This window comes from Epinephelus lanceolatus, chromosome 21, assembly GCF_041903045.1.
Source record: "Epinephelus lanceolatus isolate andai-2023 chromosome 21, ASM4190304v1, whole genome shotgun sequence".
NCBI classification, from domain to species: Eukaryota; Metazoa; Chordata; class Actinopteri; order Perciformes; family Serranidae; genus Epinephelus; species Epinephelus lanceolatus.
The window spans coordinates 26792992-26819879 of record NC_135754.1 but is presented as its reverse complement, the minus strand read 5'-3'; the positions used below and the strand labels follow the sequence as shown (position 1 = coordinate 26819879).

Below are 26888 nucleotides of genomic sequence, written 5' to 3'. Positions count from 1 at the left end.
GAGTTGCATTGTGGGTACTATGGGCACCAGATTTAAACAAGGAAAAAGAATGACAATAGGCAGTGTCTAGCTTTGTGTCACTGGTGTTGACCCTTTTCTAACAGTCCATCATTAGTGTGACAGTGTTACAGGAGTGCAATGCTAATTCGGTCTGTTCCTTAAACAGACATTTAAATTTCACAGTGGCCATGAACCTTTGACCACTGTTCAAAACACACCCAGCAGTTTCAATAATGCACGGATGGTGTTGGGGAATGCAAAACCGTCTTCCTTCATTGACTGACTGACTTAAGGTTATCATCTGAAAGCTGTTGCTGTGCCATTGCATAATAGAGCACTACAACTCATTCTGGTCCATGTCTCTTCTGAAAAGATACAAATGGAAGTAGGAAAAAAACAAACACAAAAGCGCCTTTAAATACTTTCATGGCTCTAACTTCATCTGACAAGTGCATAAAAGCACAGCTCTTGACTAAACTCCTAAACTGCAAAGCACATTTCAACTCTTTTTATATTTTCAACAAAAATGGAATCAGGCAAGGTTCACATTAATAAAACAGAAGGCCGTGGCAGCACAACAAGCAACAAAGTAAAGAGATGCTGAGACTAAGTTTGGAGATTAGCAGGCAGCATACACCCGAGCATCTATAATTCATGTGATTGTTTGCGGCTGCGCTGACTGCTCATCTGATTGCTACACTGCTGAGGCCTTGTGCTGATATTTGCATGGAGAGAAAAACATTAGAAAATATCCTTACCCACTTCTGACTGCTGTTCCTTAGCAACAACAGTGTAGGGAGTTTAAAGCAGCATGCTTTATGTGTGTGTTTTGGGAGTGTGCATGTGTGTGTGTCCAGCGGTGTCATACTTACTTATTTTGCATCATGTTCATTATGACCCAGTCTGAGGGGTAGACGTTTTTCCCAATGAGATCTTTAAACATGATAAATGTTTCCATTAGGAAATCCTGCAAGAGAGAGAAAGTTTTCAAAATGAAAACTGTTATTCTTCCCACCTCCAAGATAAGAGCAATCTGAAATGAACTGTTTAGAGTTTGTGGCTTTCAGGCGGAAACAGGTTTTAGATTAGTTTTTAAGGTCAAGGTGACACATATATTTTCCTTTTGCAGGTGGCTCTTGAGACCAATCATCCAGCATGTGCTCACATGTTGTAGTACAATGAGAATACAGCTGGCTTACTTCTCGCAGGGAAACTATTCTTGTGATATTTAGTTAACAAACCGAATGGATAATTATCAGCTATTAAAGCATAACCTGACAACTTGATAACTAGGTTCAGTTATACTACTAATAGATGCTCAGCTCTACCTTCTCTATGGCAACAGGGCTTCAAAGTCTCCCTCCTTAAAGTCATCAACTTTCTTCTTGTTATTTTATTGTCACACCTACAATAGCTTTCTCTTAATGTGAATTTCAGCTAAATACCAAAAACATAAATATGCATGTAAGTCTATTTCTGGCTGTAGATGTTTCACTCCTGGATGAATCCCTGTGCTTTGTGGTGGCGTGTTTAGAGAACAACTGCAAAACAACAAAGTCCTTTGGGCAGCAGCCAGCTCTGAAATGTGGATATGGCCCACGCCAGCTTCAGGAACAATAAATCTGTGGGAAGATCCAGCTTCATCACAGTGATTGTTTATCCTGCTGTGGGAACTAGACAGGCAGCCTCAAACAGGCTCTGTGTAACAATCATGAAGGTCAAAGAGTTCCATTCATGTTGATTTCATATTACAGTCACCTGAAAGAATATTACTAATGCTTCGATAAAAACATGTAGATAAATAAGTGCTGATTTTTGGACTGAGGAGGATGTCCGCATAGACAAGCTCAATCAAACATCCATAAGTTCAAATAAGTGATTATCTCGTCAATTCTAAAAATCCTCACTGGGACATTGATTCATTTAAAGCGGGTGTGGGCAGAAAACAAAGCAGAATTTAAAAATACACCCTCATCCTGCAGCTCTACCCTCACTGTCCTAAGCCCCTCCCACCAGACGACCACAGGCTCATGCACACACTTCACACAGTAACACAGTGTTTCCCATTTATTGTTTTTTTTTTGTTTGTTTTTTTTGTTTTTTATTTTAGAGAAACTTTGCTGATCTGGCAGGACGTCAGGGCTGTCTTGTCCCTGAGAGCTGGTGTTTGAGCTGGCTGGATTCGGGTTAATGCAGCTGCTGACTGGGGTCAGTCTCAACAGCTGCCTGGCCAAGTGGTCTGTAGCAGCAGGGACTGAGGCAGGGGACACACTGTGATTGGAGGCTCTAGCCAACGTTAGCTACATAAACGTGAACATGAAGCCACAGCCGTGAGCTTTTAGCTGTGGTTAGCGGAAAGCTAGACTAGGAGCAACATCTCTGTCCATCTCTGAAATGCTTTCGTGATACTGACACATATTTCATGTCGTTTATTGTCAGACTCTCTTTTTTAAATAAGTCTTCCTTTTTTGAATTGCTCTGCAGTGTAGCCAGCTGCTGCTAATGCTGGAATAGCAACTTTGGCCCGATCACACAGAAAGTGTTTTACCAGCTGGGGGTGGCTTTCGTAATTGATTTTAATGAGAATGAAGCTTTTTACTCATGGTTTTTGTATTGCGACATGCCTCACATTTCTACTCTCTGAGCGCCTGGCATTTTGGCCGTAGCGCTCTGAACTCCTCGAGTTGAAAAAACTTTAACTAAAAGCGGAAAAACGCCTCACGTCATCTCTTTTTTCGTCATCTTTTTCCCCATTGTCCAATCTGATGATTTGAGAGGCGGGCCTTCTGTGGTGGTCACAACAACAAGTTTACAGTTGGTAAACAATGGAGGAGAAACTGGTGGTAGTGGTTGCTGGATACCCAGAGCTATAAGCCCTGATGATAGACAGCAGGTTGTCAAACTGCCCCTGAGTCATCCTAAAATATGCCTGGAAACAGCCACAATGGAGGAGAAGCTCCTGGACCAACTGGTGGTACTCCCCATGATCCACCCTCTTTTTTAGGGTCTCATGTACCCACACAGATCTCTGTTTCCCTGTGCTCAACAAACTATTTACTGACAGCCTCTCACCCTCAACCAGAGCCACAGCAAGTACCCTCTGCCTCAACGTGTCAGGAACTACATACTAATTACTGTCAAATAACTAAAATAATACACAGGAAGGTTAGAATAAGCTGGTGAGTCTGTGGTTGCCTGGCAACAATAAAAAGGCACAGCAAGCTTTTTTTTTTTTTTTTTTTGCATTCAATTTTTTAAAAAAGGCAGTGTGGCGCGCCTCGCGTTTTGCAGGTTGCAAAATGGTTTGTGTGTGATCAAGGCCGTTCTCTGCATGTTTGTCCCCAGTTGAAACTGGTTTTCATTACGCGAAAGGACGTGCATGCACATCTGCATCTGTAGAACAGCCAATTAGAATGCCGTCTCTCTAAAATGACCTATGATTGGCCAAAGCCTCCTGCCATGGTTTAGATTATCTGAATCCTGAAAACGGAGCCAAGAGGAGGTGCAGAAGTCTAGTGGACACTCAGTCCAGTAGGATAACAATATGCTTAAAGTTTATAATGGGATTTTTGCCCAGTGACACCACAATAAAACTGCCTACCCCAGCACTAATACCCCAAAAAAAGCAGTATGTGAAGTGAGTGAAGCCAGAATCTGTCTACTTGGATTATGAAGCTTTACCTGTAATATAAATCAGATCCTTGTCCTTGCTATGGGGCTCAGAAAGTTGTTTGTTGGGATAAAAGCAAACAGTGGGATTCCCCCACTTGTCAGAGTACAGTAACATAATGCTAATCTGGCAGCAGATACTCCAGAAATACCGCTTTGAGGGAGGAATTATTCAGAGCTGAAATCCATAACATCAATGAGATTTATCCCTCCTCCACAACTTGTTGGCTGCAATGAGTGATCTGCTTCCCTTAGGAGTTACTATCATCAAGAGCATGCTGCGCATGAAGCAGCCTGAGAGCGAGCGCTAACAGAAATTCAATTTCATACATTATTGTGGAGGAAAAACATTTTTGTAACAGCTCTGATCTAACTTTTGATTTCTAGGAAAGACAGAGCAAAATGATACCGAACAAACGGCATGCAATTTAAGTTATTACGTGGCCATGTAGCCTGAAGTGTCTCATCTAATAGACACGGACACACTGGTAGGGTGTACTCACCACCACATCACTCCTTATCTTGCCAAAGGTGTTGATCAGATGAGCATAATGATAGTCGTCCATCTGCCTCAGTGTGGCAGTCATGCTGGCCACGAAGCTCCCCTGGAGAAGAGAAAGAAGTGCGTTCAATTCACAATCAAGTTCAAATTGAAGGCTGAGGATAGAATGACTCCGTGCCTGTGATTTTGATGGATACTGACTCGCTGAGTTGATTGGATCTGAATACTGAAGCTGGCCTGGCCCCCCAGGTTTGAAAAGGTAGGCGCCCTCGCTCAGTGGCTGATCTCATTAACCTGCTGGCCTCCACTCCCCAGCTCTTTGTCTCCACTGATTATAATGCCTGTGAGGTCCCTAAAGTGCTGTCTCTACTTTACAGTGCGCTATCCTGGCTCTGTGTACATGTGCTGCGGAGAGCAGATAAGGGAAGGCAAATGTGTGGTAGGCTGGGTGGAGAGAGGATGTCGCTGTGATGTGTCTGGACAAAGGCCGAGACATACTGGAGAAAAGAAATGGGAATGTATTGACATATTTTGGAGGAGCCCCGTCTGACTATTGCCTGACTAGAATGGATTGAGTGCGTACTGTTTAAAGGGACAGTTGACTCAAAAATCAAAAATACATATTCTTCTCTTACCTGTAGTGCTATCCATTAATCAAACTGTTTGGTTTGAGTTGCCAAGTGTTGAAGATATCAGCCGTAAAGATGTCTTCTCTGAAAAATAATGGAACTAGATGGCACTCAGCTTGTGGTGCTCACAGAACCATTTGAAAAACTCAACAGCAATGTCTCTTTCTAGAAATCATGACCTCGTTACTCAAGATAATCCACAGACCTTGATGCGAGCAGTTTCATGTAGGAACTATTTTCTTTCAACCATGTCACCGTGCAGAAGGAAGTTTGCATCATCTCCTCATGAACAAGGGGCTCGTGGTCTTAACAGTGGAAGATGTAAACATTAATGGTGTCCGTTTTGGCTGACTGTATCGTTAGCTAGCTAAGAAGTGCTACGTGAGTTCTAGGATTGTCATGAGAACCAATACTTCGGTTCCAAGTCTATGCCAACACGCAAAAAATACGTCTGTACCTGTTTGTTTTTTTTGGTACCGTAAGTACCGGATACAACTTTGCCCTCAGTGGGCCGTGTCAACTCCTGTTGGAACTGACGGGGGCAGTATATGTGTGTCAGTCTGTGCCGAGGATGAGTGCCGAAGACGAACGCCTGCTCTCCATCTTTGCTAGAAATAATGGCTTCTACAAGTGCTACTGGAGCCACACCACCTCGGCTTGTCTTGTTTGAGGCATATGAAAGTGGAGTAATTATAAACTTGCAAAAACCAGTGTGCAAATGGTGCCTCCGAAGTTTCCAGACTCCAAAGGAGGAAACACTTCAAACCTGGCTAAACACTTAAAAGACAGACACCCTGACTTTTTTAAAGAATTCAAGGTGAGTTTCGATTTACCATCACTTGTGTTATGTTATACTTATCCCGAAATATACATTACATTATTTGAGTTTGAGAGCCAGCTTATTACGTTTATAGGGGCGGCTACTAGTACTCACTAGTGGGCTTAAATACTTCAGAGTTTGAAACAGTTTTAATAAAGTAGTGAATTTAAAAATACACGAGTTCTGTTTTTTGATTTTTATCGTGGTATCGAATGAGTATCGAGAATTGTGGAAATTCACTGGTATTGGTATCGACTACTGAAATTCTGGTATCGTGACAAGCCTAGTGATGTTTGTGGATTATTTTGAGTAACTAGGTCATGATTTCTGGAAAGAGATACTGCTGTTGAGTTCTTCTTTTTTAAGTACCACGACCTGAGTGCCATCTACTTCCATTATAGTGAAGAGAAGGCAGACATCTCTCAGGCCGATATCTCCAACACTCAGCAACTCACATCAAAACAGCTAGATTGATCAAAAACACTACAGGTAAGAGGAAAAATATGTATTTTTGTTTTTTTGTGTGAAGAGACCCTTTAAGGCTGGCAGTTAGGTTGTATGAGAAATTCACAGGAATGGATGACTCAAGTATGGGATTCATACAGAGAATCATGATAATCAGCTACCAAGAGACTCATACTAGAACAAAATAAAAGTAGAAAGACACAGATGGAGATCCCGCTGAAAGTGTATTCACTGGACGAACAAAGATGTACTGCTAATTAAAAATCTAAACAACACATTACAGAATTTGCATAAATACTTTTGAAGAAGAGGAACATACAGTATTGTTATTGGAATACTCCCCGACAGCTTTACCTTAACTAGCTGATCAAAGAAATGCACCAAACATAAGAGAAAGTAATTAAACCTGCTTTGTTACAGGATGCATGAGAGCACATGCAGATGAATAAGTCTATGGTCTGATAAGCATTAAGATGCAGCTAACAAAAACAAAGACCTTTGAGAAACTGATATATCAAAGTAAAGAAAAAGTCCAAAAGGAAAGTTTGCCAATTTGATATCTCTCCAAAGACGTATTTCTTAACTGATTTATTTCAATCTCTGACTGCCTTTACCCAATGACAGATACACAGGAAAATGAGTAATATTTTGACATCTAAATCACTACTGTCCAGCCGCAATTCCTTTTATCTTTAAAAGTCAGTGACACAAGTCGCACCTTTGACCCCATCGTCACATTTGTCACCTATGTGGAGGACTGAAGGGTGAAACTTTGCAGCCTGTGGATGAGGTGGCAGTCTACTTTGAGTTCAAGACACCCAAGGAGGATCCTTTTGAAATTTCATGGTGGTGGAAGGAGCATGTTAAAATGTTTCCTAACCTGGCAGTGACTGAATGTGTTTGCCATCCTGCCTTTGAGTGCAGCCAGAGAAAGAGACTTGTCCTCCGCTGGATTTGTTATTCAAGAATGGAGAACCCAGCTTAATGTGACTGAGTGTAGACTGTGTGTGTTTAATCACGGGTGCGGGTGAGGTCGAGGGACTTTTATTAATGGGTGCGGTTTTGACTTTGGCGTAATGATGGGTAACGGGTCAGCTCTGGTACTGAGCTTTTACAAAGTGAAAAGTTTATCTTTATTCATGTCATCTGTAAAATAAAATTTAAGGAATTAAGGAAAGCAGACGTGTATTTTAAGCAGAAGTGAGATTTTATTACTGAATGCCAACCCCTTTTCCACAAGCAAGTATTACTCCATAACTAATCACCTGAACAAACCCCAGGTTGGAACTTTAATCTGGACAGGGACTACCTCCGTGCATTGAGGACTCTGTTAATGTAGCCCTCATGTGACGGATATAACTCAGCTGCTTCATGGTAGTTAATCCTCACAAGGCATTCTGTTTCGCTGGAGAATCTCTCCTTGAGCTGTAATTAGGCCTGACCCGCCAAAACACAGCAGAGCAGAAACGATGCTGAACACACACACACACACACACACACACACACACACACACTTTTCCCTCACCTGACCCCTCTCTCTAAATCTGTTTTATATTATTTTTTTCCCTGGTGTCCTTGTGGTAATTGTTTGCTTAGTTTTCAGTACAGCAGATGGTATTATCTTTAGACAAAGGTTAATTATTATTGTTAATATGTATGGCAATTACCACATCAGCTCTAACAATAATGTTACATTCATCATTTTATTTCAAATTTATTCCAGCACCCTTTGCACTCTGCACCACTGCACTATTTTCTTACTGTTCACCAAGCTCATTGTTGTTGTTTTTTTGTAAATATATATAATTTTTTTTATATACATTACATGTGTACATTGAAAGAAATAAAGAAATGTTTAAATATATATATTAGGGCTGGACACTGGAGAAGATCACATTATAATATTTTTGACCAAATACCTTGATATGGTTATTGCAACAATATTGTATTCTGACCACAATTAAGTTCTGAAAATTATATAATTTTACTGTAACACAGCCTTTAAAAGATATCAATATCTCACAATACTGATAAAATATTGCCCATAATTATGTAAAAGACACCAAAACAATCACTAATGTCAACCATCTATTATTTATCTTGCCTTCACTTTTTCTTTGTTATGCTACGTGGAGCTGATGACTGCTTCACTTCCCTCTCAGTAATGCTTCAGTGTGACTCATGTTATATTAATATGGAAATGTTTTTCTAAAGCACAGAGGGCAAGACTCTTTCATCTGTGAGGGCATGTAAGCCTCAGTTCTTCAGCATTAAAAGATGGAGAACAAATTTAGACAGAGCCTGATTAGAAAGTACCAAATAGACAAGTGTGTATTGAGTGTGTAAAGAGGCGGGTTCTGTCACACTTCTCTAACATCTTATTCTCTTATCCGCAGAACAAAAGACAGCGTTACTTGATCGCATGCGTATGGAAAACTGATATAGTGGCACTGGTCTCGCTGGGGGGAGATTTGACGTATAGTTCCCTGCCAAGAGCACCATTATTCAAGAACCCGTTTGAGGATGTACAAACCATCTTTCTTCATTCAAACTCTAATTTCCCAGATCCATGCGTCTAACTGGCGGGAGGGGACGGGTGCTGGCTGCTGCAATTCCCCTCACATTGGGCAGTCACTTTATTAATAAAAGGAGCAAGGGCTTCAAAGCAGGCAGCAGTCTTTAGAAGTCATTGGCGCCTGCTGCAGCATCTCCCCTCCCCACGCAGACTTGATCAGCTGGAGGGTATCCCATGCTCGCTCATTCTTTCTCTCTCCTCAGCCGTGAATGAATCCCCAAGAGAAGGAGCCTTCAGAGCAAACTCTACATGCTGTAAGCCTCAAGTGTGGGACTCACCATAAGGCTCCAGCACTGCTTACAGTAGCATAAGCCCCTTCAGCTTATTCCCAACGTTCAATCAAGACTGCCAACAACACAGGCATACATACGCCAATGTTACTATTGATTTTTTGCTGTTATGTGTTGCTCATGAATGAATCTTAAGCCTCCAAACAAATGTAATTGCTGCTACAGGCAGTAGGGTCAGCTGGTAAATCATGATGGCTATAAAATACAGGTTAGGGATCTAGCTGCCATATTCCCCCCTTGACGTGGTCTCAAAGTGAAAGATACAGAGAATCTCTCCCAGAAAAGGGATTCAGACATTTTACTGTGCAGCGATTAAGCTCTAGATGCAGAACAGGAACACATGCCACACCAGCTGTTAAAGGCTAATGTGAGAAATAGAGATGTAGGGGCATGACGGCAAATGGAAAGGTTCAGGTGCGCTGCTCTGAGGTCTGCAGCTCTAACTTGATAAGTGCAAAGTAGCGCGGTGTGATAGCCTTCGCTGTCATACAGCTGACTCCACAGGTCCATCAGAGTGACCAGCGGCATCTGGAGTGAGCCTGAAGAACTCAAAGGCCAGCCTGTCCTCTCATGGCTCATCTCTCCACTTTTATCGCTGGGATAAACCCCGGTGGTGTCACCATGACGACGAGTTTATTTTATTTTTTTCCCAAGCAGTGAGAAAGGATGGTAGGAAATCAAATAAAGCAGGCGAAGAAAAGAAGGGTTCAGTGGAGAAATAAAAATAAGAAGTCTCTCTCTCTCACTAGTCACAAGCAGGCCTATCAATTCTGATTTTGGTGTGGGCGACGGAGGTATGTGACACACTGAGGAGCTGCAGAGAGGGGTGGTAGTACAGAGAGAGAGAACCAGAAAATACCCTTCAGCTGCCTGCCTGACAACAACAACTGAAAACCAAAACAAACAAAGACACAGGAAACAAAAACAGAAAGGGGGAGGTTAAGAAATCGTGACACAACTCCTTTTATAGCTTTGAATATACAAGGTTACTTAAGTTTGACTGTGTGATGCCTCCTGCTTGTCAGGAATTGTTTGTATACTAATGTGAAGGCTGAATTTATTTGAATGAAATCACACAACAGTTACCTCATCTATGATGCAAATTCTGCCAGTAGACAGAAGATTTGACTCTTGATACCGATCAAACAATCAACAAGACTAAATATCTGGAACCATGCTAACTTCTCTATAAGGCTCTGATGAACTGCTGAGGGCGTGTCAGCTCCACGCCGGGGGACAATGAGAGTTCATCTGCCCCACATACACAGTGACAGGGCTAACTGTTAGCATCCCACGGCTATCGTTTCCTGATAGGTTTCACAGCAGAGTCGATCTAAGTGTGTGTTTGTTCGCCTGTGCCCTCTCTTTAAATTCAAAGGTTTTTGTGGGTTGGTAAAAGCAGCACAGGCAGAACCCTTAATGAGTCCTGTTTTTTCTTAGCAGCCGTTCGCAGAGTTTGAGTTGCAGGGTTGATAACTTATTAGTCGATCTGACCGAGCTGCTGCAGAGGCGAGTGGTGCTCCATCTGTGCCCAGAGTTCGTGTGAAGCACTGAATAGTAGTGCCAGTTTGTTATATTTAATATATATTTTTAACTGTTTAACTGGTAGTATTAATCGATCAAAATTCCTATTGTCAGTTAACAATTAAACTGTTAATTATAACATCCCTAATGTACACTACCCTTTGCTAAAAGTCTCATAATCCAACATCTCTTTATGCCTGAGAGAGAGAGACAGACACAGACATATAAATTGAATTTCTAAAACAGGGTGCCATGTTGAGTGTTTGTCTTGGAGGGATCAAGGGGGGCAATTTGAGGCAAAGGTCATGACCTCAGATGCAAATGACACGAGCAAACCATGAACCCACAATTTTATAGATCGACTATTGAGCTTCCACTGGAAATGATGAAGCACCTGAAAGATGCTCGAGATATTTGCGGAAGTCAATCATTAAATGGCCCACCACTTGAGCTGTCATCAATCTCAAGCATTTATCTACGCAAACAGTTTCTCAAGCTAAACAACAATAAACAGAAACTTTACTATTGATATCTATCACTGTGTCCAGAAGCTGCAGATTTCCGAAACCCTGCCTCCATATCCATCTTAAGCTCGAGGGCAAATGAGGCAGAATCTTAGCGGAAATGAAAAAGCGGTTATTAGAGGGCAGGGCCAGATCCATCATACGCCGCTCTGTAGCTCGCATCTCTCTGATAATTCATCTCACTTTAGCGTCTGACAGCAGAGAAGCAAAAATTGATGTTTGCTCTAGTAGTGAAGGGTTGCCCCATAAACAGAGCATTGTTTTGAGCCTCTAATTAAGCCAGTGGGGAAATGGCACGTCGGTCTCTGGAGAGATGTCGACTGAGAGCCTCCACCCGTCTCTGGAGGAGAGAAAACTGACACAGGCGGATAGAGAAAGATGAGGAGGAGGAGGGGGAATGACCAAAAGGGACAAAAATGACTCCCTCTTTCTCTCTATTAGCTCCAGGCCTGATAAAATATGAATTTGCTGTCTCATTACAACGGATATTACACAAGCACAAAGAAAGCGTCACGTGGTTACTATGCCATTTAATCCAGGAAGGGTGAAACACTCCTCTGCAAAAACAAGTGATCCACACTGCTATGTCATGGAGGCTTTGAGTTCTTTGAGTACAGGATGACGGCCTTTGCTGGCAGAGGGTACGGACAGTGCACAGTGAGATCTCAATATGATCTTAATTTTTATTCTCTTCAATTTGTCTCAGTGAAAGCATTGATGGAGCTGTGACTCAAAAATTTCCACAAAGGTAATTTTCTGCAGAGAACTCAAATGAAAATGTGAAACGACATCAATAGTCTCTGGGAGAGAAATAAAAAAGAATGCAACAAAAATTATATAAAAATACATCAACTATCTGTGGATCAATCACCTTTTGAAATGCACAAACATAAACTGTCAATTTATATATTACTTTTCTAACCTGAACTCACTCATAAAACTTATTTTTCACTTAATTATTATATATAATAACAGGGCAAATGTATGCAAGGTAACACTTTAATTAGATAGTGCACTTACAGATAGGTTATCAAGTATTTGTAACATTTCAACAGCTTATTAGTTGAGATTCAACAATTCAACTGTTCAAAAATCATCACATATCACCTCTGATAATGGTTTATTCATTTAAAAACACATTGTGCTCGTTTAGCACACTATTTCATGTAGTTTTTATCAGCTGGAGGGTCGCACAGGGGAGCGTAGCACGACAAAAACAGAAGAGCTGCGTAAAATAGAGAGTTGTCGCGCGATAGACGGGGGTTGTCGCACCGCTCCTGTTGCCGGTGGAGCCGCTGTAATTGATTAACATGGGGGGCGAGCTGCTACGGGACTCGCGCTGCAGACGTGTCACGCCGCTGAGCCCGGCCGTATGGTCCCTCGCCGCCTCCTGCGTGCCTTGCTCTCAAATGACTGTGGATACTTGTTGTAGACTTGTGATACGCAAGCTTTGCCTCACAGAGTTTGCACTGCACCTCATTTTCATTTATTTTGTCGAAGTTGTTCCACACGGAACTTTTTGATGACTGTAGTAGTCTCTGCATGTTTCTCCTGTTTGTAGAAGAGCATCAAACTAGCTGGTAGCCCATCTCACACTGCTGTAGCAATCCTATACTGCCCTCATGCGGTTAGGAGCTGAATTGCATGTCAAATAAAGGGGGGAAATAAGATGGCGAATAGTAATAGTCGCATTAAAAAAATCGATTTTTCAAAATAAAACTACTATTTGAAAATTCGAAAATCGTGACCCATCCCTACTAACATCTACAAAACAAATCAAAACAATTTAATTTTGAAATCTCAAAAAATACGCTGTTAAAATGTGACAAATACTCGATAAACTTTCTGTAGGCAGACTATCCGCGTAAAGTGTTGCTATCTGCAAAATTCCATATGCATTTAAATGTAATAACATTGATACTCAAAGATGAGTATGGGATGAGTTAAATGAGAAAAAAATCTTTACACATTAAAACAGAACCTTAAATATACTATATCATGACCCACTGGACCCACCATGCAAATGAGACAGCGCAGAAAAAAAATGCAGCAAGGTGAAACACTAAATGAATATTTGGAAGACATACTTTTGTAACACAATCAATTAAATCAGATTGTCATGCTAGGGTTCCACTAAAATTCGATACATGAACATACTTATGATATAACTATTATTTATTAAAACTCTTGATCGTAAAACGAGTGCATGCTGTTGTTGTTTTACAGGAGCAATAAAGATGTGATGCAGTTGCTCTAAAATCACTAAAAAGTGTAGTGTGTCTTATTGCACCTTTGCCTGGGGGGTAAATCCATAAGTCCACCTCTTTGTTTCTCTACACACAACGATCACACACACAAGCAGTGCGGGCAAAGAACAGAGAGGCTGGACAGGCAGCAACACTTGAGCACTTTTCACACGGGCCTGTCAAAGGGAGGCAGAGCTGACACATGTGAGGTACTTGGCCACTGCTGCAGGATTCAACAGCGAGCCCACTTGGCTCCAACATCAGGCCAACAAGGTGTCAGGCAAGCGGGTCAGCCAATGGGAACGAGTGGCGGACCTGTTCGAGGCCAGCTGAAACCGTTCACACTTCATTTTCTTCTTCAGCAGAATTTGGCGTAATGCATTGTGACGTCCAGATAAACACTTCAGAATACATAGGGATAAATAATAACCACGGAAAAACCTGGGCAGCCAGCCATGAAAGTGACCCGTTCTGCCATTCATTCAGACAGCATCCAACTTAGACAAGCTCGAGGAAGCACTTTCACACTCTAATACATCAAAGCATTATACTTCCTTGAACAGACACCTTCATTTACACAGGAAACCCTATTGAGCCAAGGCCACTTTATCTCAAAAGAAAGCCCTGCGTGTCCAATGCCAAGCATACATCAGTTGCTGGACAGGAAATAGATGTTACTGACCATTGCCCAGTTGGTGTGGCAGATTGTAGGGATGGACTGGAGCATGAGGGAGACTGTGTAAGTCAATAATGCATTGTCAAGTCTTGAAGCTATAACACAGTGTCCAGACAGCTAATAGAGGTCAAAGCCATAGACTGTGATAGACAACACTTATCCAAGTCCTCCCACGGTACAAAAATGAAGCCAAAATACACTGGATACCAGCGCTGCCATCATCTGAAACCAGAGTCTACGTTTATTGAGGTCCCGCCAATACACCCACCCAATTCAACTATGAGTCAATCACAGCTGGAAAACATGACATCACACCGCCTTTTTAAAGCATCAAATCAAGGGTGGGCGATATATGGATTGCACTCAATGAATCACAGTTTTTCACATTGGATGTGGCAGATTTCTCCATCTTTAAGTTCACGTTCACTGTTCTTGCAATCATGAAGGGCCGGATCGATAGGGTGCTCACACTGCGCTTTGCCTCACAAGAGAAGCAATAAGAAGCAAAGTCATCAAGGACAAGAGGACCATACTGTCCTTCACCACTGTGTCTCATGAGTCCAATGCTTTACTCTCTCGTAGGCGATTAACTCTGAGCAGGTGAGGCGCGTGTTTTGTCTCTGCAGGGCTTCAGACCATGAATACTTAGTTCTATTTTGCGACCATGGAGCACCAGTGCAGCTTTGATATTATTGTATATGAACCAGAGAGCTGTTAGTTTGTTTTTTGCCCACAGTGAATAATTCCTCTCCTACAACGGCGCCGTGGTAACGGTTTCATTATCTGTTAACTGCTAACATGTAACTGTTGACCCGTAGATTCCAGTTCACAGCTTACACATCAACACTTCGGGCCCCAGACGAGCCAAGTGTTTCAGAATAAAAGCACCAGTAGTTCCATATTGAATTATTTTATGATCACAGTATGTTATTTAACTTGATTGTAACAGTGCTTTATTTTACTTTATTATAAAAGTACTTTAAATTTGTTTCAAGAGTATTTATTTAACTTTATTACAACAATATTTTATTGTACTTTATTACAGCAGTACCATATTAAACTTTATTATAACAGTATTTTAGGTTATTGAACTTCATTGTAACAGCAGTTTATGACAGAAACCATCTTTGGGAAAAATTTATTTCACCAGCATTTTGATTTTTTAGTTTAATGCCTACACAGCAGAGTTTATGCCACCAGGGGCAATCAAGATGTTACTGCTTCACTTTACAGTCTACGGTCAGAACCAGCTTTGAGGAAGTATCTCACTGCTAGAAAGATGGTCTTTTCAGAAAATTAGGGTGGTTATATAGTGGTAAGAGGCAAATACTTTTGAAACTGGTGCTGTATGACCAAAGAAAACAGAGAAAAGGGGCTGTGGCAGTTGCTTTTGCTTAAGAGGTAGAAAACCTTCAACTACCAGAATCGTCTGCACCACACCGGACTAATAAATGCTTCCACTGGTAGGTGACGTAATTAAACAGTCGGCTAAAACATGTTTCTGAAAACATTAAATGCAAAAAATAGGCAGAGCAGTGACATAGTCTTGATTTAAATTCTATCAGCACCGCCTAATTTTACCATTTGATTGGATTTCAGTCCGGGTTTGAGAGAGCAGGGCAGGTCTGTCTCTTGATCTGCATCTATATTCTCATGTCCATAGTGGCGGCATGGGTGGCGGGCAATATGAAAATGCGGAAGTACAGCCTATAGTTCGAGAACAGCCTGAGAGAACCAGCATAATTCTGCTGGATGATGCGTTTTGCTTCATCTGCATCATCTGGCAGAGGCTCGCTGGAAGGGGAGCAGGGAGATCTAGGCAGTGGTCGATGAAGGGCAGTTCATCACACTTCATTTACCCATAGTGCTGGTTGACAATTTGCAGAGTATCCCTTTAACAACACCGACAGATTTGATGATATCAAATCTACTCAAAACAAACTGCAGGTACCTTGGAAGGTGATATTTCTACCATGTTTAACCCTCTCTATCAAATTTTGATTTGCTGGCATGACAAGCATACTTGTGCTGAACTTTACTTTGTTTTAACCCCCTTTATACTGTAGATGCTTTTTTTGGACTGACTTGGAGCCCTCTCTGTATATACGTTTGATGAAAAGACCAAAAGACTGCAGCAGATGGGGACAGGCTCTCGCCGACGTGTCTGCAAGGCACATTTTCAGCTTTGCTTCTCACTCGGAGACTTGCTGGGGCAGTGCAGCAGACACATCATATCAGCCTGTCAGCTGAAATCCACACACACACTCAACATTCTCCCTTTCTCTTTCATGATTGCTGAGAGATCTAAGCTACAATAAACTGACAGCTCTCTTCAACATCTAGTAATTCGGCTCCATACAGCTATGACACTCAACACTCTAATGTACTCCATGCGGATGAATGCACTCAGGAGCTCAGGGCACAGATTGCAGTGGCGACAGAGAGGCTACTAAAATGAAAAGGTGCATACGTATGTAATCTGGGATTCAGCGGTTAAGATGTTTAGGTACATTAGATGATTAATTGTGTTAATGTAGCTATCCTTTCCACAAAATATGCAATACCAATTAGAAGGATGACATGAGTATGACAACACAGCTGAGAAAAAGCAGCATGAGGGATGACAAAGAGAAGAACACTCCTCCCTTGGAGTCAGTAACAACGCAGTACTCAAATCGCAGAAGGTAGGTGTCCATCGAACTGTTATTCAAGAAGATGTGACAAAATTATGTAATCAATTAAGCACCAGTGATGCAATAATGATGCGATACATAATTGCATTTCATTACTGCTTCCCATGTAAGATGACACTTGTGTTTTCTAATGAATTAATGTGTCTCTCCTGAACAAGGGGTTATCTCTGGGTCTGAAATGTGATGCCAATAAAAAGTGCCTGCGTTCTCCCTAATGGCCAGCAGGGGGGTGACTCCACTGGTTGCAAAAAGAAAAAAAAAGGCTGATTGTACACACGTCTTTAATAAAATTCCCCTCACTTGATTTATTACCTTAGTAGACATCAATCTCAATCGCTAGTTTCAAGTCTTCTTCAACACAGCGTGACATTCATTTTGTAATTAATGGTCCCACCGAGAGTTAAACAGATGATAAAGCAGGGTATGCTTTAGGGTGTGGTGGCCTTGTGATTGACAAGCTGCTACCACAGCAGTGTCCTTGAGTTCTTAGCCAGATCCACGCCTCGGTCCTTCACAGCTCCAGCCTCTCATCCAAATACGGTCACCTCTAGTTCCAAAAAAAAATCAATGATGCGATGGCCAATATGCCACAACTCAAGGTCTCAGAATGGTAGTCCACAAACCAGCAGGTGACACCATGCTAGCGACACGTACTTCTTTTATACAGCCTATACTTCTGATCCACATGTACCACCTGGTGACAGCAAGGGGGGTAACTCAAGACAAGGGCCCCAAGTGGACTTGAACTGGGACACTGCTGTTACACCCCTTCCACTATTTATTTTTTGGGCTTTCTGGTGGAGGGAGGCATATACCAGTGATTGGTAGAATGATATAAATGCTTTGTCTACAATAGAAGATGCACATGTTTCATAGGTTCCATGTCTTCTCTGCTCTGTTCCACCTCAGCTGAGGGCAAAAGATTGTATTAATTATAACGTTGTTCCTAAATTATTGATTTAAATGTGACGACTTCATCTACAGAGTATTGAAAACAGCCTACCCTGTTTATTCAATGTGTTTTTATGGTCTTATAATCAGAGTCGTCTGATATTCAGGTCAGTATGGTAATATCTTCGTAAGATTTCTTTGCTATTTTGCTTGTATTTGACAGTAGAGATACTTCTGTTGAATTGAGCAGCAGCAGAAATGAAGGACTGGGTCTGCATCGTCCTTTAACTACAGCAGTGAGTTTAGCATACATGCAGGGGGACAAGGACATCAAATAGGAGTCCCCTGAGGGCTTGGCTTTGAGGTAATGAAATCAATAGATGAGAGGCACTCCAGTGACTTGTCCAATGCCACCGGTTTATCCATCTGAAAAGCAGTTTGCTTACACAAGCACATCGCCGAGCAGATTCCAATAAAAGAAAACAGCAAAGCCCATTTCAACCCCACATACAGTAGACATCGCCTCCCAGAGGAGTTCTATCCATTAAACAAATGCCATTAACCCCGGGTTCAAATCTACACACTTGCCAAGCAGCGAGATGTTCCAAGGTCAAATCTTTACAGACATTATTCAGCTTTCTCCCGTGTCAAACCTGCAGCCCGCCGTTGCCTGGCAAAGCAATAACAAGGCTGTGAAAGCAGATGTGTTACTGTCACTCCAAAACAAGAAGCCAGTCTCATAAAGCTGTGTTGTGAGTGTGAGTGCAGTGTTCAGCACCTTGAAGGCGCAGTCAGTCAGAGAGGAAGCAGGGGTATCTTATGTCGCGTTGTAGAGAGGCAAGATGAGGCGGGGGGGGGGGGGGGGGGGGGGACAAAGAATAACAAAACTTTCGGTTATTCACATGTCATAAAGGGCCTAGCTGAGAGAGCTGTGCCGCAGTGAGAGGGTGATAAACAAGAGGAGGGGGTCTAATGGATTTATGTGTGAAGTGAACCTGAGACTCAGCTGCAGTTCAGTCACATCTCCCCTTTTATTCTCTAAGATGTTTTTAGCACTTTCTCCCACAGCTGGATCAGCCGTCCTGCTGACTGCAACTGAATTTGTGTACTTAGCTGACAGGGCTGCCAATCATATCGTTGTTTTGTTTTTTGGCATTAGATTGAGGACGCTGACACTTATAGTATTTAGATATTTAGGAGAAACAATCCAATGTTATTATTTTGCTTTTCAGTTTTTCCTCTGCTTCTTTTCTTCCACCCTTTTATGAGGAACATAAATACATAAAGGTGGACCTTGAGAACTGAAAATGGGTCTTGGTCCCGTACCTGTCTGGATATCACTGTGCTGCCTGTGCAAAAAAGAGTTTTAATTAAAGATGGTTAGGTAAATTTCAGCTCCATCACGTAGTCTAAGGACTGCTGTGAAACTGCGCCTACTTAGTGCAACAAAAAAGTTTATGTTGGGTGCACTGGTACAATGGACAACTAAGAAAGGATGGCAGAGACACCTGCACACCAATAGAACTGAGCTGGAGCAGACACAAAAAAGGTTCACAGGCTGAGATCAATGCGAAAAAATTACAATTCATTTAGAACATCTGTGCACAAAAACAAGGGTGCTCAAAGTGAATAAAAACAGCAGCAAACGTTTCAGTCCTTGACTATCATCAGTGCACTGATCTCAGCCTGTGAACATTTGTAAAGGTTGTAAAGCCTAGTTCTATTGGTGTGCAGGTAGCTCCAGTGTGTACACATATATACTGTATATATGGCAACAAAAGAGGTGAATAAGCAGGATTTTTTTTTTCTGTGGGTGTTTTTATGGGAATATGGATGTTTCAGATTAATTCCAGGAGTGCATGTTTCATATTTTATCCTAAGTGTGTCATACAGTGTGAAGCTGGCATTGGTCTGGTCTTGACTCTGTCTCACCCATGCTTTGGTCTTGACTAAAGGGGCTTCAACCCTTTAAAGTCTTGGGGCTCTAGTTCCGCAGACCGGGTGAGGCGGGGGTGCAGCGCACCTGCTCTTTGCCAACTGGGTGTGGCCAGGCGGATTTTGCAAGTTTGGCACACCATGCGCCTGGCGCAGCTACTCCTCTTTCCTACCTCTGTCCCTCCTACCTGCGCAAGTCGTAAGGAGGGAGGAGAGAAGGCGTGGAGTGGGTTTTACACACATCACACCAATCAAATGAGCCCCTCTCCTCGCCCTTAAATGCGCCGCGTGAAGGCGTAATGAGAGTTGACTCAATTCGCCATGGCAGAAGAGAGCAGCAGCGTCAGATGGCCAAACTTCTCCCAGGAGGAAACTGATGTTTTGGTCCAGGAGGTCCAAGCTCACAGTGTCCGAATATACGGAACTGCGAGCAGACCTCCACGGGCTGATGATACAAAGGCAGCCTGGGAGGAGGTCACCACAATTGTAAATCAATGTTGCGTTTCTCTCATGCGCACGCACTCTCTCTTTCTCTCTCGCAGTCTCACTCTGTTTCTTTTCTTTTGACTTTTCTAAGATGACAGATGCTGAATATATACTCCCTATCTGATGCTGTGGCTGTTTGTGGTTGGCTGAGAGGGATGTGAACTCATTAGTTTGCAGCTGTGTTAATCAAATCAGGTTGGGTTTCCATTACGCATGCCAAACGGTGCCAGTCCCCTTTGATCTGACATCGGATGTGAGGGGACAGTCGATATAGAGATACATTCATGTGCTGATTGCAGATAGTTGCATTGAATAGTGGTATTTTGGGTATTTATTGCATTATTAATGTGCCTGATATTCTGGAAACCTGCCTGTGAGGTTTTGGTGACGTGTGCACACTGTCCGCCGGTCAGCCAAACTTCGGCTTACACCGGCTGCGCTCTGCTTTCGAAAGCCTTTGGCACGAAACTGTCACTGCGCCAAGCTGGATCTGTCGACACCCTGCGCCGCGCCGGGAAACAAGAGCCCTTGGTCTTGTCTTATCTCGATACATTTTTTGCACATCTACATGTCACTGAGCATGATGTATTTGGTGTTTGTGGAAATCTTATCTTACTATATAATGACGAAAACTCTGTCTGTGTGTGTGTCTGTTCCACGTTTTTCTCCTCACTGACTTGGTCAAGCCATGTGAAATGTGGCACAGTGGTAGAGGGTCATGGGAGGATGCGAATGAAGTAATATTACATCAATTGGCCAAAGGGGGGCGCTATAGCAACCGACTGAAATTGCAAACCTTGAATGGGCATATCTCATGCCCCGTATGTCATAGAGACATGAAACTTTGCACAGAGATGCCTCTCCTCATGAGGAACAAATTTGCCTCAAGAACCCATAACTTCCAGTTATATAGATTTTCTGCCATTTTGAATTTTTTGAAAAACACTTCAAACCGATCTCTTCCTAGGAAGTTTGACCGATCTGCATGAAACTGGGTGAACATAATCTAGGGACAAATATCTAAAGTCCCCTCTTGGCAAAAGTTGGAAAACTTACTAAAACTGAGCTTCTATAAGGCAATGAATATTGGGAGGGCGTGGCTCATCACATAAAGGTGTATAACATCTCAAGGGTTTCACCGATCACCACGCAACTTTGTAGGCATATGACCACACATAATCTGAGGGGACCCCTCCATTATTGACCCCATCAAACAAAATGGGGGCGCTAGAGAGCTAATCTCTTATCTAGGCCTAACCGCCATATCGATTTTTACTAAACTTGGTAGATATGTAGAACAGGACGCCTCAAGGTAACTGGAGAAATTTAACTCTAATTGGCAACTGGGTGGCGCTATAACAACAGGAAATTGCTTAAAAAATGGCTAAAATGCGACCGATCGCTGTGGCTCCCCCTGTGGACCAATGTTTGTTTTTTTTCTAATTTTTGGGATGACTAAGTCATGGTATGGTATGCTGCACATAATCACGGAAACTGTCAGTGTGTCATTCTGTCAGTCAGTCATTCTGTCTGTCCCACGGTTTTCAAAAACTCTGTCTGAATACATTGCTCTTCTTAATGGGTTCAGCTGACTATTTAATCTGCAATTTCCTATGACTTGTATCCCAAACACACACCATGTGAAACTACGTGGGCAACTGTGCACTCAATGGGTATGGACTAGTTGTCTTATAAGCATTGACTGTGGGTTTAAACGGTGTTTCTCTCTTTTGAAGGGGGGTTACATTCTATCATTTAGCAAACTACCCAATTATCTAACTATGGCACTCTTGTCTAATTTTGCCCATAAATTATTAAGAAAGGTTATATCATTTTAGCTCACCAATATGACAGATTTCCCGTGTTATAAATTTGTTTAATACCAGTTGAAAATTGCTGAATTACAAAATAACTGTATAACAAGAAATTACTTTACAACAGCAAACAAGATTTGAAAATGATGAGAAAAAGATTCAATGGCAAAAAATGGTCCAATATCAGTTAGTTATTATCTGAAACAAGATGGCCTCAACTGGATTTCCATGACATATTGTATGGATTTTAAATGATTTTTTTCCCCTGCAAAACTATTTTTTTTACAGGAACTTACTGTAAAGTAGATATACACAAGATTTTATTCATAATCATGAAATAAATGTTAACTTCACAGTATAATGTCTATAGTATAATGACACCAACTGCACTTCCCTGTAAGCCTCCCTTTTTCTATGTAATTCCAACTGCCAGCAGATACAATCTCCCAGAAAAATAAAGGCTCGAATTTACAGCACAAACAAAGAGCGCCAACTATTGTGCAAAACAGAAAGAGGACAATAGCCGAAAAGGTGGTCGGTTAAACAAATGAAGTAACTGTGAGAAACAAAATGCAGTGTGTCCTGTGTTGCTGGTTTTTGCTAGGCTCTGAGGAAATGGAAAGTGATCTGGTTTTCTTTGTGACAGTAACGCCAACAATAATACCATTTGGAAATGCTCAGAGGTTACAACTTGAAAGGCTGTCTGATTCCACTTTAAATTGGACGAATGTATTTAATTTTCACCCAAATGCCCGTCACGATAGCTACTTTTGGTGGAGGATAAATTGTCCTAGAAATGATTCTGTTAAATGACGTAATGTAATTTTAACATCATTTTATGCCACTGATATTGTTATAATATAATAGCATCATAATGCAAGTGCACCCTGTCAAAGAGCAATGAAGTTTTTATTCTTAAGAATGTTCAGACATTCGAAGTGGAATGTGAAAAAGAAAAAAAGTTTATGTGCATGTGCGTGTGTGTGTGTGTGTGTGTGGATGAGCTGAGCCCTGCCAACGGTGAAACTCCAACACAGAGAGCAGACAAGAGGACAAAAGCAACGTGATTAGAAATGACAGTAAAATGTGTCTCAGCATAGTTTTTTTTCTGTTCATTTGGCTGAGGCGCCGCTCAAGTCCTACAGTGGTCGAGAAAACCCAGCTGTTTATTCTGTCATCATGCTGGCTAAAACGCAAGTGACATTTTTATGTAAGAAAATATGCATATAAACATGAGGGCTTTATCAAATGATATATGGACATGACCAGTCATTTCTGCTGACCTCGATCAGTCAATAACTTAAGTATCTTGACAGGCCTAGGTCCTAGTTGCTGATATGGTTGGGTACCATTCACATTTGAACTGATGATACTGGTTCCAGTGTCAGAATATGGTGCCTATTTTCTGTGTTGTACTTCTTTTTCAATAAAATAAGTTTAATTTTTAAACATCAACCAGAGGGATGTTGTGGAGTAAAACGCAATTCTGCTTCTCTTCTTTTTCAAATCACATGTGGGGTTAATCTTCTGTCTCTGTCTACTCCATGGCCACGCTCTTGGCTTCAAGGCGGTTCCGCCTCCTGTCTAAAGTTTAATCCGGCGTCTTTGCGGAGCCCCGTTGCCGGCCACAGAACTCTTTGGCTGGCTTCTAGGCTTCAGAGTGCTTCGGGGTGCTTTGGCCTGATGTGCCGTCAGATACCCAAATTTGGCACCCATGGATTTACTGTGAATCAGTGCTTGGTAGTACAGACATGAATTAGTCAGTACCCTTAAAGATACCCAACCCTAGTCACTAAATAAATGAATCCCCAATTAAAAGCTACACATATTGACTCCGAGTTCTAAATGGTGAATGTTGTTGCCAATCTTTAGTGCATGCATTACAGGCAGTGCGTCATATATAGGTTTGTTCACTGGTAAATAAAAGGTAAAAGAAAAAATCCACGTACACTAACTCAAAATAAATGCAAAAACACACACAGTAGGAGCAGCTGCTGTCTGGAGAGCTGCAGCTCATTACCATGGTACCTGAGGCTTAAAGCAGAACGAGGGGTTTCCCTGTGAGAGAGTGAGGGCGAGCTGTGGCTCCGAAAACATCCAACCAGGCATATAATACAGCTCCACTTTAACATGATCAAGGTCTCACCAAGAGTGTTATTCCCCTCCCTCCTTATTTTGTTCATTGAACGCTACAATGGTGCACCACGAATCCAATTAAGTCTAAGAGGAAAATGCACATTCCCAGATGGAAAACAGGTCTTCTGCACAAACGGTGTTAACGACTAACTAGCTCATGACAGATGGATAAAAAGCCAAGTCGAGATCAGGAAAACAAACTCTTGAGAGACGGGACAAGCAGATGGAATCTTCTTCCCACACAAAGTAAAGAGCTGTGAGGAAACTGAGACAACAGAAGGTGAATGGACTTGAGATGAAAACTCTCAAGTTTGACGATACATGAGGAGCATCACTCTATGGAAACACCAGGCAGCACACAAAAGAGTTACACACACAGGGAGGCGTGCAGGCTTGTGAGTCTTAGTCAACACATCTGTGCAGAGCTGTGAGGAAAAGTGCACACTGAACAGATCCATTCAAAGTTGGAATTTAATTCTTCTGCTCCTGACAAAGACAGCAAAGCTAGTTTTGATGAGCATATGGTCTCTACGGAAGTCAGGTCACTGCCAAAACTGCTTTAACTGATGATGAGATAAAGGGATGATGCATGAACCTGCCAGATGTAGCCAAAACTGGAGCTGCACTTTCTCCACTGCAACCTTCCCTCCTCCCTCTGCTCTCTCTCTCTCTCTCTCTCTCTCTCTCCCATGCTCCCTCCCCCTCTTGCTTAATCTCTCTACCTCTCTCCCTCTGTCTGTCTCCCTCTCTCTCTCTCTCTCTCTCTACACACACACACTCAGATGCACACACGCAGAAAAGAGGAGAAAGCCAGAGAGGAGAACTGCGGCGGCACGATGGGGATATTCTGCCTGCGTGGGCTCTGTCGCTGAGGCGTCCGGAGTTCAGCCACTGTGTGCGCGTGTGTGTGTGTGTGTGTGGCTGTGTGAGTGTGTGTGTATGCGTGTGTGAGTGAGTGTGAGCCCCTGCCGACGCCGTGCGGAGAAAGGAGAAGGGGAACAGAGGAGAGCTGGTGGAGAGGAGGAAAAAGAGAGGGGGAGTGTTGACTCTCACTGGGGCTTAGAGGAACCTCACGCCACTGGATCAGAGGACGCCGATGTGCAACAACTACTCCAACTACTGCCGCTGCTGCTCTGCCTGCGTGCCGCTGCCTGCCTGTCCTCTCAACTTCTGCCATGGCATAGCCACCTCTTCCAGCTCGCCTCTAATCCACTAAGGAAACGGGCATGCACGGGCACAACCAGGGATCTAGGCTAACGCATCCTTTACGTCAGTAATTCACAGTCTGAGGTGAGTCTGCTCCTCTCTGCTCTTGTCCTCTCCTCTATTTCACCTCTCAGTCTGCAACTGCAAGGGGGGAAAGTCTGTTCAAATAACCTCTGGAGGTGGGGAATCCGAGGGCTCTGTGAGACTGAGCCCGGGATAATCCACAGGGAATGTTTCCACTGGAGATTTTCCCTTTTAGTCGGCTGATCAAATATCAAATACGTGTGGCAGATGAAAGGAGGTAAATCTCAGATTGATTTTAGTTCGGTTGAGTTGCGTCTGCTGTGGTGAAGGGAGATTTCATGCAGCAGCTGTGGAATGTGCTGGTGCTGAGTTTAAGACATGATTCAGTCAGTTTAGAAAACTTTAAACGTGACAAATGTTCATCTCAGGTGAATATGAGGAGGGGGGAGTGTGCTCACTGCCACTGCTACCTGACATTTATCAGATGTGGCAGGTCAGGTTTTTTGTTTCTGAGAGGACTGTGATCCAGATTTAACCTGACTGGCTCTGCATACATAGCTAAAACACTTCGTGCGTACAGGGGCTCGCATGATGCTGCATTTCCTCAGTTTTGCAGCTGACTGAGCATTACATAAAAGACACTGGTATCCAAACCAAAAGGAAAAAAATTGCAGAATTGTTGCATGAGGCTGCTGTCCCACGTACGGAGGCAGCAGCACAGAGGAATAGGTAATGAGGGCTGAGCATTAGACAGTTGGCTGCATCTGATGAAGGTCCTTAACTAAAGACTAATCTAGATTAATGGACTGGGTGAAGTCACCATCTCCTTACAGATTATTGGAGCATGGGTGTGTGTGTGTGTGTGTGTGTGTGTGTGTGTATGTGTGTGTGATGAGGGGAGAGGGAGAGAGAACATGGGTTGCCAAGAACCCTCACATCTCCACTGTCCTTCAGTTGCCACACAAAACGCATGTCACTCCCACTCATCTCCACAAACCTCCTGCCATCGCTCTCTGTCTCCCCTTCAACCCTATCTCACATCAGCACTCTGATACAATCTCCCCTCTGCTCTATTTCACTTTGCGCAGACACTGAGAAGAGGACTGAGGGAAGCAGATGAAGACAGATAGAGAGAAAGAGATATAGAGCAAGGGGAGAAGACAATGTCTGTGAGAAATAATAGAGTGGCAGGAGAGGATATTGAATTTTCACTCTTTTTTTAATACAATTGTAGGGCATTATGTGCTGACACTCAAGACTGACGTGAAAAGTACATACCTGCTGTCACAGCCTCATTTATGTAACGCAAATACAACTATACAAAATGACAGGATAGGATGAAAGTAGGATGTCGCTCCAGAAATGAAAAAAAAAGAAATGACATGTTCCCCTTCATCCGTCACTGCCTGTCTTCCTATAACCTTCGTGCCGCCTCTGTGAGAGCTGGGCACGGCCGTCCAGGAGTGATGGGCGTGAGGGCCCATCGCTTCAAAGCCAATCTTTATTTTTAGGAATCAGTCACATCAGTCTGCACCTCACCCGGTAATGCTCTGGAGAGAAGACTGACTGTTCTGCCACGTATGCACGCACAAAAAAGGAGCGTGTGCATGCCACCCCTGTACACAATCCAAATTCAGAGCTACACGAAGATTAAAAAAGGTAGAACAAAGCTATGACAAAGCTTCTACACAAGGAGAGGTCGTGCTTCAGCAGAGAACTGATAGAGCTGGTGTGCACAAACAGCATTTACAGGAACTTGCACGACACTTGCCTCCCTAAACCA

The 26888-nt window shown here is 42.6% G+C and overlaps 2 protein-coding genes across 4 annotated transcripts in view; one reads left to right on the top strand and one right to left on the bottom strand.

Moving 5' to 3' along the window:
• The window catches only part of dock1 (dedicator of cytokinesis 1), a 273627-nt gene that overhangs the window by 89020 nt on the left and 157719 nt on the right, over positions 1-26888 (bottom strand). For all 3 annotated transcript variants that reach the window (XM_033610905.2, XM_033610904.2, XM_078163716.1), the window contains exons 28-29: positions 4173-4274; positions 873-967 (exon numbers count right to left, since the gene is read on the bottom strand). In XM_033610905.2, the coding sequence (XP_033466796.2) occupies positions 873-967; positions 4173-4274 (197 nt within the window). The remainder of the gene's footprint in view (positions 1-872; positions 968-4172; positions 4275-26888) is intronic.
• Positions 24659-26888, top strand: part of insyn2a (inhibitory synaptic factor 2A) — a 40561-nt gene continuing 38331 nt past the window's right edge. The window contains exon 1 of the mRNA XM_033610906.2: positions 24659-25165. The gene's annotated coding sequence lies outside the window, so the exon portion shown is untranslated. The remainder of the gene's footprint in view (positions 25166-26888) is intronic.